This window comes from Lissotriton vulgaris, chromosome 4_1 (genome assembly GCF_964263255.1).
Source record: "Lissotriton vulgaris chromosome 4_1, aLisVul1.2, whole genome shotgun sequence".
In the NCBI taxonomy this organism is placed as follows: Eukaryota; Metazoa; Chordata; class Amphibia; order Caudata; family Salamandridae; genus Lissotriton; species Lissotriton vulgaris.
In genome coordinates, this window is record NC_141691.1 from 1,753,153,699 (window position 1) to 1,753,170,037 (window position 16,339).

General features: G+C 46.8%; 1 protein-coding gene across 1 annotated transcript in view; it reads right to left on the bottom strand.

Moving 5' to 3' along the window:
* The window catches only part of RNF19A (ring finger protein 19A, RBR E3 ubiquitin protein ligase), a 461,423-nt gene that overhangs the window by 233,832 nt on the left and 211,252 nt on the right, over positions 1-16,339 (bottom strand). The window contains exon 5 of the mRNA XM_086966057.1: positions 4,272-4,419. Within this exon, the coding sequence (XP_086822183.1) occupies positions 4,272-4,419 (148 nt within the window). The remainder of the gene's footprint in view (positions 1-4,271; positions 4,420-16,339) is intronic.

Here is a 16,339-nt window from a genome sequence, read left to right on the forward strand (position 1 = left end):
GTATACTGTTGATGACATGTTGAGGATGTCTGCTACTGGCGTGCAGTATACTGTTGCCCGCCGTGGGCTTGCGATACATTGATGTTGTAATCTTTGTCCCATCAATTGTAATTTGGACATCTAGAAATTCTGCTGATGGTTTGCTTATTTTAGATGTGAAGAATAGATTTCTGGTGTTGTGATTGAGAGCTTCAACAAACTGGTGTGCACTGGAGATGTCCCCATTGCTTATGCAAAAAATGTCATCTATAAATCGCATCCAATGTATGACATGATTGAAACCCGGTACCGCAATGAGATTCCCGCTCCTCCCACCAGCCCACATGTAAACACGCGTAGCTAGGGAAGAAGCAGGATCCCATCGCAACACCTCTAATTTGTTTCCAAACTACTTTGTCATACATAAAAAGTTGTTATTTAGACACCAATTTACTAAGTCACATAGCATTCGACTATGACCATAGTATTCACATGATTTTTGCCCCAAATAGTATCTGATGGCCTCTACCCCCTTACAATGTTCAATACAAGTGTAAAATGACTCGATGTCCAATGTTATCATACACCAATTAGTCTGCCACTGTATTGAGCCAAGCTTGGATAAAAAAAATCACCGGTGTCTTTAATATAGCTGGCAAGATTTTGGACGTGTTCCTGCAAGAAATAATCAATATAACGAGAAACGTTCTCACCCATGCTCTTCATTGCAGAAATGATGGGCCTACCGGGTGTTGGATGTCTCATCTTGTGCACCTTTGGTATCAGATATAGGTACGGCATAACTGAGTTTTCTACATGTAGAAAAGCACGTTCTTCGGATGAGATCAAATTTTCCTGTTTGAATGACATTAACATCTTCTTTAAGGTGTCTCTGGCTTGTTTGTACTCCAAACCACTGCTCCTGGCATAGCAGTTGCTGTCACCAAGCTGCCTCATTGCTTCTGCCATATATTCATGTTTCTGCCAAAGAACAATATTTCCACCTTTGTCAGATGAATTGATCACTATTTCCTGATTTTTGCTCAGCTTGTCCATCAGTATGTCATACTGCTTGGATTGACATTTTTTGACATTTCTTCGACCTTTAATTCGCCTGTTGAGTGTTTTTAAGTCTTCTACCATGCACTCATGAAAAATGTCTACCGCGTCCTTTGGCATGACGGGGACAAACTTGCTTTTTGTTTTAAAGGGACTTTCTCCTGCTCCTTTTTGTACAACATTAATGGCCCGAAGTTGGTTCTGAGTATCTGGTATGTCATTCATTTCACTTTCGTTGGAAATATTGGATCCAGTGCCAAGATCACACAATGTTAACAAAGTTCTGGCGTCACTTGCTGCAGCCACACATATATATACACACATATACATATATATACATACATATACACATACATATACACATACATATATACATACATACATATACATACATATACACACATACATATATATATATATATATATATATATATATATATATATATATATATATTCCCCTGTTTTCTTAAGTGAGCTGCATTACTGTCATAGCTTTAAAAAAAAAGTTACTGTGAGGAACATCCCGATTCAAGGCAACCTGGATAGGAAAGAGATTAGGCTGTTAAATTTGTTCGCTCCCAATGTTGTTGAAAGGCATTTCTTTTAGGGACTCCAGGACTTGCTGTCGGACAGTTTGGGTTCTTCCATAATATGGGCAGGGGATTTTAATTGTGTTTGGTCGCTATCCACCCAGGGAAAGTACCACTGATGACAGGGGCAATGCAGAATTTTGGTCTTTTGGATAAGTGGCGTATCTTACACCCCGGTACATGCAACTCTCGGACACATAATACTTACCGCCGAATTGGCCATGTCTTAGTGGGCGATTTGAATCATTCTCGGATAGGCACAGTCGCACACATGGTGAGGTTCCTGTCCGATCATTCCCGGACCTTCCTGACTTCGGCCTGGGTCAGGAGGCAGGACCAATACCTGTCATGGCGCATGCCCCCTGATCTGCGCATGCATGCTACATGTAGGGTGGACTTGCGGACTGCTACAGAATATTTCACAGAACACTTGGGGACCATGGACACCAGGGCAGTCAAATGGAAGGAATTAAAAGTGGCAGTGCAGGGGGAATGCATAGGTACTGTCTGTGGGGTGTGCAGTCTACTCATAGCAGACTTGAAGACTCAGGAGGTCCGGTTAGCAATCCTTCAAAAATAGGAGGTATATACAGCAGGGGTGTGCACAGTAATCTTGGCCCACAGAGAGCTCCACCCCCTGTGGGTTACATTAGACCAAACTTGCCTTAAGTGCTAGGGCCTTTCGCTCGTCAGTCTCACCAGCTGACAGTGCAAAATCATGACGGAAGGGCCACTCTGCACCCTAAATGGCTGCTTCGTGTCAATTGAGTCCACACTGGACTCTCATGGCCTTTGTTTGCTGCAAGGGGTCCGGTACCCCACGTAATGGTCCTGCGAGACTCTGGTTGGTCCTGTTGTCCTCTGGCTTCGTGGGGGGACAGATCTGACCTCCAGGAGCACAGGTACCTCTTCCTGGGGGTTGCTGCATCGGCATGGCCGGGGAGCGGCAACTCGGTGACCCAACTTTGCGTCTTCGGGTGCCTGCGAACTGCATAGGGGTAGCTCCTCTGCTTCAGGGGGTGTAGCTCCTCTGCTGCAGGGGGTGCAGCTCCTCTGCTGCAGGGGGTGCAGCTCCTCTGCTGCAGGGGGTGCAGCTCCTCTGCTGCAGGGGGTGCAGCTCCTCTGCTGCAAGGGGTGCAGCTCCTCTGCTGCAAGGGGTGTAGCTCCTCTGCTGCAAGGGGTGTAGCTACTCTACTCCAAGGGAGATTTCTGGAAATTTGTGATGGGCTAGCAGTCTCCCAGGGTTCTCAAGAGATGTTCAGCTACAGTTGAGTAGATTGTCACGATTGTCGAGATAGGTGCAGGCAGGGATTGGCGCCAAAAGCCCATAGCAAGTCTTCAGTTCTCACTTTTCTTTCGGCTCTCCTTTGTCTTCTTCTTGTGAATCCATTGAATTGGAGTTCCTGGCATCAGGGTAGCCTACTAAATGCTTAATTAAGGTGGCGTTAAGCCAGTGGGCTACTTACCTTTAAGTTTAGGGTGTCAACACCCTGTATATGACCACTTTTGGTCTTCAACATAGTTTTCTTCTGCGTCAGCATGCAGCATGCCATGCAGCCCGATGACTCTAGCCTTTATGTCTGTGGTGGGAAGGAATACAACCCACATAAGAGGGCTGAGGCTCTCTATGTCGACTTCAAATTATGTTTTTAGTAGTGACTGTGAACATGTTTGCCTCCTATTTTCTCCGAGTATCTCCCTCTTGGGAAATCCTTGCCAGAGCATACCTTCTTAGCAATAGACGCCTGAGGAGTTGTCTCATCCAGCTGTTTCCCATCTACCTCTTCACCTCAGCCTTCATGTTTTGAAATACCCCTCGAAGTCCGATTCCCATCTCTGTCCCCAAGAGTTCTTTATGGCAGATACTGTAGTCTTTAACAATATGAGATGGAGCACACATACCACATGGACCTTGTGAAGGGTCTGAGAATGCTTTTTTTCTACCACAGGAAAGACACTTCTCCAAAAGAGATGGCATTTTGAAAAAAACAATTCCCAAAGGTGGTAAAGAATTATGCCACTCATTAGAAGGGTGTTAAAACAGACTGAAGAGCTAATTTTGAAAGAAAAAACTGAGGTACAAAACTTAATATGCTCTCAGATCATTCCCACAGGAGCTGGAAAAAAGAACTGATTGGGTGAGCCACACTGCCAGAGTAATGCATTATAACTAGAGGAATATCCTGTTATTTATAAATAGGCAGGACTCTTTTCCTTCTGTTTGCAAAAGAAGTCTACTAGGTTCCCTTTTATTTACTTATCTTACATTTTAACCAGCCTTACAGGGTGCTAATAATTCTATGGACAAATGGACATTAGCACACTATGCGGTATTCTATGAACAACATTTCCATGGTAAATGCTCTGGGTCCACACAGACAGCGGGAGATCATTCAAGCATTTAGTACTATCAATGAAGATATTACGACGCAGAATAGAGGTTACAATACTATAATTACAGCTAGAATTGCAATTTTAAAATCCAAACAATGGCTAACGGCATGTTAGTTCTAAAGGTGTACCAAAGTGTAATATTAGAGGCAGAGCTATGTTTAGGGAGAAAAAAAACCTCAGATTATTCTTAACAGACTTAAAGTGTATACAATGCATATAAAAATAACTAAAAACAATTGACACGCTCACCTGAGATAATGAAGGTCAGAGATCTCCTTCATGCAAAGCCAACAGAACTCACAACCACAGACAGCACAAGTCATGTGATTACAGCTACCATCATTCATCTTTATTATGTAGGCAGCGCATCGTGGGCATGGTTTTATATCATCTGTAGCTAACAATCAAAAGAAAAAGAATATCTGTGTAACAGCCTTCTAGCACCATTACTCTGATCTATACACATGAAACAAATGAAGCGGGCAAAATGATTAGAACAAACGTCTAGTGTCTTTTTCAGTTCGCTTCTTGCTGCTCCGGTGAATGCTTTTTTGGAGCCTAAGGCACAGTGATTGTTTACATCTAGTGATAGAGGGTCAAGTTGGTTGCTTACTATCATGTAAAGCAGCCCGACTTGTTAAGATTCTTTTCACCTAGCCAAATAGGACGGCCAAATGAAAACCAAAACCAGCTGCAATGAAATCAGATTTTCTAGTTAGCATATCTTCCACAGAGTAACAAACCCCACAAATCATCTCATTCCCGTAATAATATGCAGAGCAATCTTTCAAAAAACATTTGGCTAACCCTTCAGCACCTAAAGACATTATTCTCATTAAACCTTTTAAACAAAGTATGAAGTCATCTATCTTGGATTGCAGCAGTAAGAAATTATATATGTTTTAACACATAGTACTCATAAGCATAGCTTATAGTACTTAGGGATGTCAACTGCATAGCCCTGTGCTAAAAAACACAAAGTTATCAACCTCTAATAACAGTTCTCACTGTATTGCAGTGAACTGTCTGCACACATGGAACAGTTAGGGTGTAAGGTGAAGTTAAAACACTAGACATTCAATCTCTTTTCTTTTCATAAATGTAACAGAAGACCGGATCCTAATGTTCAGTGGGAGGGAGTTCCAAATTCTAGGGGAACACATGGAAACAGATTGCTTCAGTGTCTTTTTTACTTATTTAATTACAGGGATATCAAGAAGGACATTTTTCATTTGACTGGCCCGGAAATGGCAGTTCTAGGCAAGATAGGGCGGAGAAACAGAGTAGCCCAGGGACCTTTTGCTTGAAAAGAGAAGCCATTTTTAATGTGATTAGGACTCCTGAAAGATGACCAAACTTTCTTGTGCCAATGGCTAGCCCAGCCACTGGGAGTAATACTGCTTTGAGACGACCAGGAGTAATTAATTAATTCCTAAAAGCAATGAAATACCATAATCCACGCTTGATAGCAGAATGGTGAGAATCACATCATATTTAAACATACTCACACTAATCTGCCCATCTTGAAGGTAAGGGGGGGTGCTGTGGCCAAATGGCCAGAGCGGTTGACTTTGGAACTGAGGACTGCGGTTTAAGCCAGTGGCACTGGGCAAATCACTTAATCTCAAGATGCCTTAATAAAATTATATTAAAAATAATATCTGGGGGGCGTTGGCGGGCAAGATGGCCGAACAGACATGATCTGTGTCGGCTCCCGGTCCACGCTTGGCTCTTGCAGCACTTTTGGGCGGTTCTGATAACCCACAGTCCTTCCGAGTGGGTACATAGTGTGCTAGATGCGGTGCTGAACGAGAGGGTGCCTTTTCCCTGCACGGTCTCGGTGGACTTTGACTGATGCGCTCCAGTACCAGCGCGGAGCCCGCCGGCGGTTGGCCTCGAAATGGCGGCCGCACTAAATCCCTTAACTCTCCCTGGGATCCGGCGGCTCCGTTGGCAACGCCGAATTAACCACCCGCAACGGACACAGGCACCGGGCGCGCGGAGGTGAGAGCTGACGACCAGGACAGCCTTAATTCTGTATTGCGGCGATCAGCCACGTGTGCCTGACCCTAACATGGCGGCCGTCCCACCCTGAAAAAGATGATTGCGGCACTGAAGACCCTTGCGATGCGGCCTGGTGATTTCTTGGAGCCACACGCGGATTCCCTCGACTGGCTGGTTCCGCCAGCAGGCTACTCCACCCCAGATGACACAGGAAGACAAGTACTCTGCCTCTGAGGCCACCTGATCTTCCATCCTGCACTGACGCGGAGGGCATCCAGCTATAATTTTCGCATTGCCACAAACCTTCTCTGGCGGTAGCATGTCTGTCCCTTAGTGGCGGTCCTCCGGCTGCACGCCTTATTGGCTCTCCTGTAGTGTGGGGGGCACCTACAGGCTTACTAGATCAGCTGTTTCACCACACCACGGCGCCGGGGTGCGGCGGGGGGGCCCACGCTGAAGGGGAGCTCCACTGGTCGCTGCCTCTCACACCTGCTCCCATAAGCGACATCTTGTGGCCCTCACGCTTTTGCTGACACTAACACTCCCCGGGGACACTGCCATATGCCGCCTAAGAAATTGACGACAAAGACGCCCATCAAGGTTTCGGATTTTTTCTCATCTATTGAAAAGCATGTCACATTGCGAGGCGACCCCGGTGCAGCGGCAATGGCGCTTACAAAAGCGGACCTTCCGAGCATGTTCAAAGACTTTAAGACAGACCTACGTAAAGACATTGCTCAGGACATTAAATCCTCCATTGATCAACTACGGTCCAACCTCTCCGACCGTTTCTCTACTCTACAGCAGGATGTTGACTCCGTGGGTAGAGGGTCCTTGACCTTGAGGAGCACCATCAGGAGGAGGAACGCCGCGTGCTTAAATTGCAGGGCAATGTCAAGTCGCTCAAAGACCAATTATTCCAGGGCATCATAAAGCTGAGGACCTTGAGAACAGGACCCGAAGAGAGAATCTCCGTAATAGGGACCTGGAGGAAGGTGCTAAGGGGCGGACCTTGACGCCTTCGTGGTGGGCCTCTTTTCAGAAATAGTCGCCCCCCAGTCTCTTAAGATAAAGTTGGACAGGGTCCACCGGGTGGGGCCTCAGCAGCAAGGTGAGAAGCGGCCGCGAGACATCTTAGCGAAATTCCACTCCTACAAGACCAAAGAGACAATCCTACAGGCGGCGCGGGCTAAAGATACCATCTCCTTTCAGAACTTCTCATGCAACATTTACCATGATGTCGCTCCCGCAACGCTATCTCGAAGACAATTACTCAGCCCGGTGACTTCTAAATTGCGTGCCGACAACATTAGGTACTGATGGACTTATCCCTTCGGGCTCAGCTTTGATTTTCAGAACAAATGACGCCACATCACCGATCTTCAGGAGGGGTTAGATCTGTTTGGCATCTCCGTACCTACAGAGCCACCACTGTCGGACACTACTGACGGCCCGGCTACAGGCGGCCCCTCCGCTTCTGCCTAGTCTCGTCGCTCGAGACGCTGATTCGCTCTTCCTGTTTGGGTGAGAGGCAATTCTGCCCCCCCCCTCCACAGCTTAGCGCCACGCCCTAATGTTTCTCCTCCTGTGAGCTGATCTTCGGTTGGGGCCTGCATCTACCAGGTGAGCCGGGGGGACCGCTCCCTTAAGCCTTGCTGCGGCCCCTGCCTCCACGACTCCGGGACTCCACCTCTACAGCTGGTCCCCGTCTGCCACGGGTCCAGCCTTACTGGATGGACGCTGCCTATGCTGAACTTTACTTTTGTGGACCTCCCAATGGCAGGCCTGTATATTGAGAATGTTAGCGCTGATCGCGCTTTTGAATGACTAGTTTGTTGTTTTCACTTATTTACTCAACAATGATCTGGAGGGAAGTTATAATCTGCCCATTTGCTGATTGACCATATAATTGCTATGTTCTTAGTTACCGCCATGCATGACTTCTGACTTATTAGCCCGCTGGAGTGGGCGTGGACCGGGTCCTCGTACCCAAAGTCCTCGATGATCTCACGGGGGTCCTATCGACCCTGTTTTGGGATCGCCACTTTCGTTTCTCTCTATTTTGCAGGGAGATTTAGAAATGGTCTCTGTATTGCTTTCTTGTTCACCTTGGTTTTTGTTTTTGTACTGGGTTGGGGGGGGAGAGGGAGGGACGTGGTGGTGGCCTTTGCAATGGTGACAATTGGGGGTTTTTCTGCTCCTTATATCTCTTCAGTAGATCTACACTCCTATGGCTGGGCGGTTGGGAGGGGGGTACGGAGGGGGGGTGGGATGCGGTTGATGGTGCTCTGGGAGAGAAGTATAATGTCCCCATAATACCATGCTGATAACCGTTGGCACTTGGAACATTAAAGGTCTAAATTCCCCCCAAGAATGTCAGAAAATATGGACGTATATAGTCGATCACCATTTAGACATAGTGGCCCTTCAGGAAACTAACCTAGCCAGGGCCGAGGAAGCTGAGATCGGCCCTGGACCAGGGTTCAATTCCCCGCCTCGGCGGGTCTTGGGCTCAAAAAATTCCACGGATTCGATAATTCTCGCTCCGGTGCCTTCTCAACTCACGGGTTCACACTCTGTGACTCTGGGCAATAGCTTGCTTAATCTCCACAACGGCCCCTTGCGGCGGGATGCCTGGCTTTCACCTTGTGGATACCCTGCCGGGGCTATCTCACAGGGGAATACCAGGACGGGTTCCCTAAGCAAGCGCCGGGAAACCCTTTGTGGGTAGCTGTGCGCTATATAAGCTCAAATACATAAGCTCAAAATACATCTTAAACACAAACACTACCCGCTCATTTATAAGTCCTCAGCTCCCACAAAACATAGGGGGGTGGCACTTATGTTCCGATCTACTATACAATTCCAGCCCCTGGGGGTACAGAGCGATAGGGATGGGCGCTGGATTATGGTCAAGGGACGTCTGAAGGGGAGGATATGTACCTTTGTAGCGCTCTACGCTGGACAGACGGGCTTCCTGCATACTTTGCTGGGGAAAATAACGGACTTCGCTGAGGGTCCTATGTTCCTTATGGGGGATTTCAATTTGGTATGGCAGACAGATCTGGATAGCACACACACGCCGCTCTGAACTAGGCTCCTTTGCCAGTGACACACAAAGGCGTATTCAGGACTTGGGCTTGTTGGACACTTGGCGTGCTCTCTACTCCCAAACTCGGGATTATACCTTCTTCTTCCACGTCCATCGTTCCTACTCCCGATTGGATTACATTTTTGCCAGCCAATCCTTACAGGGTGCCCTCTGAGAGGCCAATATATTCCCCTTGTCAATCTCAGATCATAGTCTATACTCTTATCTGTCTTAATTGGCATGGGAACGTCCCGACTGCCCCTAGATGGTACTTCCCGGCATCGCTGGCTCGGGACAAGGATTCGTGTACCAAGCTCCGCGAAGCCATCAAATAATTTCTTGCTTTTAATCAGCCGGAGGACACTTCAGAATACACCACTTGGGACTCCTTTAAGGCTGTGCTGCGAGGTAAATGTATCGCTCTCAATACGGCCTTGAACAGACAGCGCACTAGGGAGAGGGAACAACTAGAGGCGGAACTGTCGGCCCTTGAACATATCCATAAACTTAACCCCACGGCGATCAGAGGTAAACTTCGGGCTATTTATACCAGTAGGGCGGAGCTCACACTTCTTAAACTTCGTCATTTGTCCTATACACAACGTCATAAAATTGGGAGACATCTCGTTAGGCAATTAAAAGATAAGCGGGAGAGGGAGTATATAGAGGATAAAGCAGAGATTTTTGGGGATTTTTATAAAACTTTATACTCTGGGGACTCCCTAGATTCAGATAAGCAGCAAGACTTCCTTCGAACGCTGCCCGTACATCAGGTCTACACTGAATGGAATGAGGCGCTCATAGCCCCAATCACCCTAGACGAGGTCACCTCGGCTATCACGGCCATGAAACTCCATAAAGCGCCTGGCAATGATGGGTATACCGCTATTTTTGTACAAGACATTTTCCTCTGACATCAGCCCTCACCTAGTTAGGCTTTTTAATAGGATGGCCGCCGAGGGGGAAACATCTGGCTCTATGTCCGAAGCTGTGATCTCTGTGATTCCCAAACCAGGGAAAGACCCCCTGCGCTGCACCTCCTATAGGCCTATTGCCCTTCTGAACCTGGACGCAAAATTATATTCCTCTATCCTCGCTAAGAGGGTGAATGACCTCATGACGATCCTTATTGATCCGGACCAATCTGGATTCATTACGGGTCGCCAGACACATGACAACACCGGCCGCATCCACTTAATAGAAAAGGCTAACAGATATAGGATTCCAGCAGTTTTAATTGAGCTAGACGCCGAAAAGGCGTTTGACCGGGTCGATTGGGTATTTTTATTCCACAGACTGACAGCATTTGGCTTTTCACTTCAATTTCTGAATATGATCCGGGCCAACTATCAACACCCCCGCTCTAGAGCAATCCTCCACCTTTGTTCACTCCAGAGGCACTAGGCAGGGATGCCCTTTATCCCCTCTGCTCTTTGCTCTCAGTACTGAACCACTAGCGGTCAGAGCGAACCCTGGGACTAAGGGCCTGCCTTTAACGGGGGAATTGTATAAGATCTCCCTATTTGCGGGCGATGTCCTCCTGTCCCTTTCTGACCCGGCCGCGTCCCTTCCACAACTGCAATGGGAACTTGAACGCTTTGAGGCAGTAGTGGGCTTCAAAATTAATTTAGATAAATCCTACATACTCAACCTCACCCTTTCACAGAAGGAGGTCCTTCGACTCCAGTCCCTTACACCCTTGCCTTGGGCCCCTTCCTCCATCCAATACTTAGGTATTCAGCTGACATCAACAGTAGGGGAATTATATTTGGCCAACTTTCCCCCCCATCCTCACTCGCATTCAAATAGACCTTACGAGGTGGAAGCCTCTCTTTTTGTCATGGCTGGGTCGCATGCATGCAGCAAAAAGGACTCTTCTCCCTAAACTTCTATATTTATTCCAGGCCCTACAAATAGAACTAGAGGGGGACTTCTTTAGGCGTGTGAAAGCTATGATCCTGAGCTTTATTTGTCAAGGGAGGCGTGCCGGTTTTTCCTTTTCTATGTTGCGCCGCTCCCATCGGAAGGGGGGAGTTGGTCTCCCTGATATCCATCTATACTATAAAACGGCGCAACTCTGAGTGTTGGTTGAATGGTCAAAGAAGGAATCTGAAAAGCACTGGCTCCATATGGATCGTAGTGTGGCTGGCAGGACCATATGGGATTTAATTTGGCGCCCGAAAAGCGATAGACCTAAAAACTTCTACATTAGCACTCCTACATGCACCACCTTACGAGTTTGGGATTCTGTGGCGGGAGATGATAGAGTGACTACCTTCCCTTCACCATTTACACCACTCCACTTTACCGCGGCATTCCCCCGGCTCTACAGGAGGGGCCCTCTGACACTTAGAGAGAGGGGGAGGTCTTGCTCTGACTCACCTCTTCCACAACTTTGACCCCCTTACTTTTGAGAGAGTATGGAATTGAGGATACGGAACGATACCACTACACCCAGTTAATGCATTGGGCACTTGCATCTCAGATGTGCGAGGGAGCCACTTGTCCCCTCACTAAATTCGAAGCCTTTCTTACCAAGACTTCCTCTATGAAGGGAGTAATTTCGTTCCTGTACAAATTCCTTCTCTCCGCCGCCCTCTCTCCTCGAAGGAGGTATATGTCCGTGTGGGAGGGGCTGATTCAGCGAGACATTACGGACGAGGAATGGTCACATTTGTGGTCCGACATCTTCAAATTTAATCAATCCACTGACCTCCACGAGCCACATCTGAAGACAATGATGGATTGGTACTTTCACCTGTCCAAACTTTCTCAGATCTTTCCCGGCACTTCAGACAGATGCTGGTGGGGGTGTGGTTTGCTTGGAGACTTCCAGCATATATGGTAGGACTGCCCATCTATTCTGGGAGGAAATTCTGGCACATGTAAAAGACATGCTTGGGTACCCCCATCCCCACATCTATGGCAGGGGTCCTTCTGGGCCTCCGAGACCCTTCTTTAGAACATCAGACCAGGGCGGATAAAAGGATAATGTGGCTTAGCATTGGAGCGGCTAAGATTACTTTAGCAGCGGCATGGAAGAGGAAGGAAGCACCGGCAATCTCTCTGTGGCACTCCCGCCTCTGGAAATTGCTTTGCCTGGAGCACAAGTCTGATATCTTTAGAGATGATTATAAGAATTTTGAGTTCAGGTGGGGCCCACTGGTCTCCTTTCTTTCACGAGGCCTTCCATCGGCAGTCTGCCAAGCTACGGTTAGGGCTCTTCATCTCTTCCAACTTTGAGTAGATCACACTGTTGTAGGCTAGTTCTTAGCTTTCGTATTGCCACCACCATGGTAGGGGAGGGGGGTGGGAATCAGGGAGGGTTTAGTTTGTTCCCTTGTTGTGGTTTCTTTATTTTCTTTCTGTTCCCTGAGGGGAGGGTCATGTTATGCCTGCCCCCGCTGTGGTTTTGACACACCAGTGGGGATGTCAAGAGGATTAAGTTCGACAGAGAAGAAGATTGTCTACCATAAGCCACTATTGACATTTCTTCTCTATCATTAATCTGTACTATGAACCCGTACGTATTAGAAGCTGTACCCCTCAGTTAAGCTACTTGCTGTAATCGGGACTGCCAATATGCAAGATAATGTTCTCTGCCATGTATTTGTGTACTTGCTACTGTATGTTTCTCCCCTGCGTGGGATATTGTGCTGATTTTGTTTTCGATTTTGTGTTGGAAAATCAATAAAAATATCTTGGAAAAAAAATAATAATATCTGACTTGTTTAATGTAATCTGAAAATCATGTAAAGCCCTCTAATATTTCTTAGACCATATGTAAACTAGATGCATGAGGTAAAAGTTACTCACTGGCTTTCAGGGGTTTCAAACATTTAAATATATTGATATTGCCCTACTACTTTAGAAAGAGGGACTCCTCTGTAAAAGGAAAGTAAAACATGCTCATGACAGTTTTTTACAGTACAGTATAGCCAGCAATAGACTGCGAAATAACTATAGCTGGTTCCTCAGAAAGACCAAAGTAGATGACATGATGTACAGCAGGGCTTTAAGTTTATGTGTGTGTGGGGGGAGGGGGGGGGGGGGGGGGAGGGGGAAGGAATCTGTGGGGGTCTGAGCACCCTAGTTTTTTTTGGGGGGGGCCTCGAAAGAAGTCTCTAGGGGGCTCTATTTTCGGGCCCCGGGATTCTGAGAAAGAACTTATAGCCAGCTTCAGTGCACTAGATGCAGGCAACTTGCCTTCAGGTGATGAATGCATTCTGCATGGTGAAACAGATATCCAGAAACTGTGTTCAGAATTTCAGCTGCCAGCAAGAGATACTATCCAAGCTGCCAGCAAGAGATACTATCCAAGCTTTTAGACTTTTCAAAGATTTTGGTGGAAAGAAAACCCCTGAAGCATTAAAAAAGTTAGTAGTTTGCATAGAAACCCTGCCAGCAAGTAATGCGGATTGTGAGAGAGGTTTCAGCACAATGAACTTAATTGCTTATCCAACAAGGGCCTCTCTTCTTGTAGAGACCATTTCTTCACGCTTATGGGTAAAACTCAATGGTCCTTCATTTTAAACATTTGACCCAAAATGGTATGTAAAGAGTTGGCTGGAAAAAGGTAGAAAGTCTGCTGAAGATAATTGTTGTGAGAACCCCCAACAAAATAGACACAGTGAATATCTTTAAGGGTTTGGGGAAATCCTGCAATAGATTTCTAAGTAATGTAAATAATTTGTACATGTTTCTTTTAAAGTTTTTGGTATTTCATGGCTTATATTTAATAAATATACCTTTTTGCCTATGTTATTATCCTTTGCTGGATGTGACTTCATGATTTTCTAAAGCACACAATGCTAGTTATCTTGATTTAGACCACGCCCCTACTCGGATTGGCCACAACCCTTTAAGAAATGTGCCCCACCCCTTTTAGAGCACCCCCAGGTTTTTTTGCCCACTTAAAGTCCTGAGTAAAGCCTGACACTTTCTGGCAAGGGGGTCATAAGTCACTTTTTTAATATGAAGCAAAGCAATGGGCAATCCTAGATTTCAAAACAAAATAATTAATTTCTTGTAGGAATAGTTTTGTGCAGGAAGCATTTTATGGTTGGGTTTGAAGAACAAATTATTTACCTTCGGTAATGTGGTCTCCGGTGGATACCCTATCCAACAGCAGCTCCTCACCTTAGATATGCCTTCCGGAACCAGTTTTCTCAGGACTGCTTCCAAGAGCCAGCAGATGACCTTATGCAGCTCTGTGTCGGATCTGTCTCGCCCCTGAAGGTCCATCGGAGCTTGATTTATGTGCCAAACCTGCAAGCTGATGATCGTTTGATTCTGTTCATGCTGATGGATGCAATGCTTAACAATCGATCAGATTAGGGCGCTAGAGAGCCCACATCAAGATGGCCGCATCTTAGTGCTGCTGGGCCGGCCAGAGACCATCATGCGACAATTATTTTGCATTCTGGCCCTGTGACTACCTGTTATGGGGGGATACAATTGGCAACTACCTGTTGAAGTCTGCCGGCCCCTAGGGACCCCATCCCAGCACTACTTCGAGGCAACAGGGTCATTCCGGATCCACGAGGAGCTGCCTTGACTGGTGCATCCATACAACACCCATCTTCTGCGCTGGAGCTGCTGTGCTAGCCAGATGGGGTGCGCAGCTTCCCGCTTCTACCACCGAAAGGCATCCCTGCTTTACTGCACGCTGCATGAACTGTTAACTGCCTGCCTATACCTACTGTGGGACCACTACACAGCATGCCATGGGGAAACAGACCGTAGCAAACTTCACCTCACGTTTGAAGCAAAACTAACCACAAAACCCCCAGATGATGTACATACAGACAGAGCAGAAAACTGCCTTTCCAAATGAGACTGTATTCGCAGCAACGCTGCAAGCCATGCAACAGAGCCTGGCGTCTATTGATGGGAAAATAGACAAATTTGAATCCGCGCATTGACTACATAGCAGATAAACTGCACACATCACGTTGGTGGAGCAACACATATCTGCAGCAGAAGATGGCTTAAAAATGGTGTTGAGTAAGAGCCTGGACATGGAAAAAGTGCTGCAGTGATTCAAGCTATAAACAAAGACCTGGAAGAGTGGTCCTGCCGAAATGAACGAATCACAGGAATCAAATAACACTGATACTTGGTAGAACAGTATATGGAGACTGTGCTGACCTCGATTTGGCTCAGATAACCTCTCTAGCCTTCTGGTGGAGGAGCAGGCCCACTGCTCTCTCATGGCGGGTCCACCTCCCAGAGCCCCTCCACACTCCCTTCATAGAGAAGGTTTGAAATTATTAGCCTGAGGAAAGAAAGACCTCTCTTACCAGGGCAACAACGTCGCCTTCCTCCCAGATTTCATAGCAGCAGTGCAAGGGTCCTGCAGGGAATTTCTACTTCAAGCTACAGCTGCAAAAGGCGGGAATAGCCTATGCCATGCACTATCCAGCGCACCTCCTCATTGAACACCAGAAAAAATTCATGACCCCCAACGCAGCACTGGAGCACCTAAAAACACTCTATACTAATCTAGGGGATACACCAGACTCCGTCATGGATTTTTTTTTAAACTTATTTTTGGGGCATTTATAGTTTACAATAACAATTACATTCAGTTAGATTGCATGTGATATTAGGATCTGAGGCTAAGTGGTTGCCATATAGAACCGGGGCACAAAAACTGGGGAAATGTTCATGGAATTTCTGGGTACAAACAACAGGTGATGTATAATGGAGTTATGTGTCTCACTAATCGATACATCTGTGTGCTGTTAGAGATGAGGGGGAAAATGCGGTCGGTCCAGCTCCAACATTTAGCCGTCTAATGAGGCGTGATGTGTGGTGTTACTAACAATCATTATTAGGAGTGCGCTGCCGGGGGAGATCCGGTATGTGCATTCGCGGTCTGAACCTGTGATTGTGGGTCCTCCGGTATGTGCGTGCAGTCATCTGGGTCATCACCGGGTGGTGAATGCTTGAAGCGGTGCAATAAAAGGGCCCACTCCATTGAGATGGGGTGCTTACGTATCCCTTTCACCTCCTCCTCCTCCCGTAATGTTTCTTCCTCTGCCACAGCCCATTTGTGTATTGCTCCCACCCATGCCGCAAGCTGGAGACCCGTGGGGGATCCCCAGTGCATGGCTATACTCCATTTAGCAAGTAAAACGGCTAGTGAGATAAATCTAATGTGCACTTTGTATTGTTTCTGTTTCCGGATAATACCTAGTGCGCTGGCTTCCCATGTGTT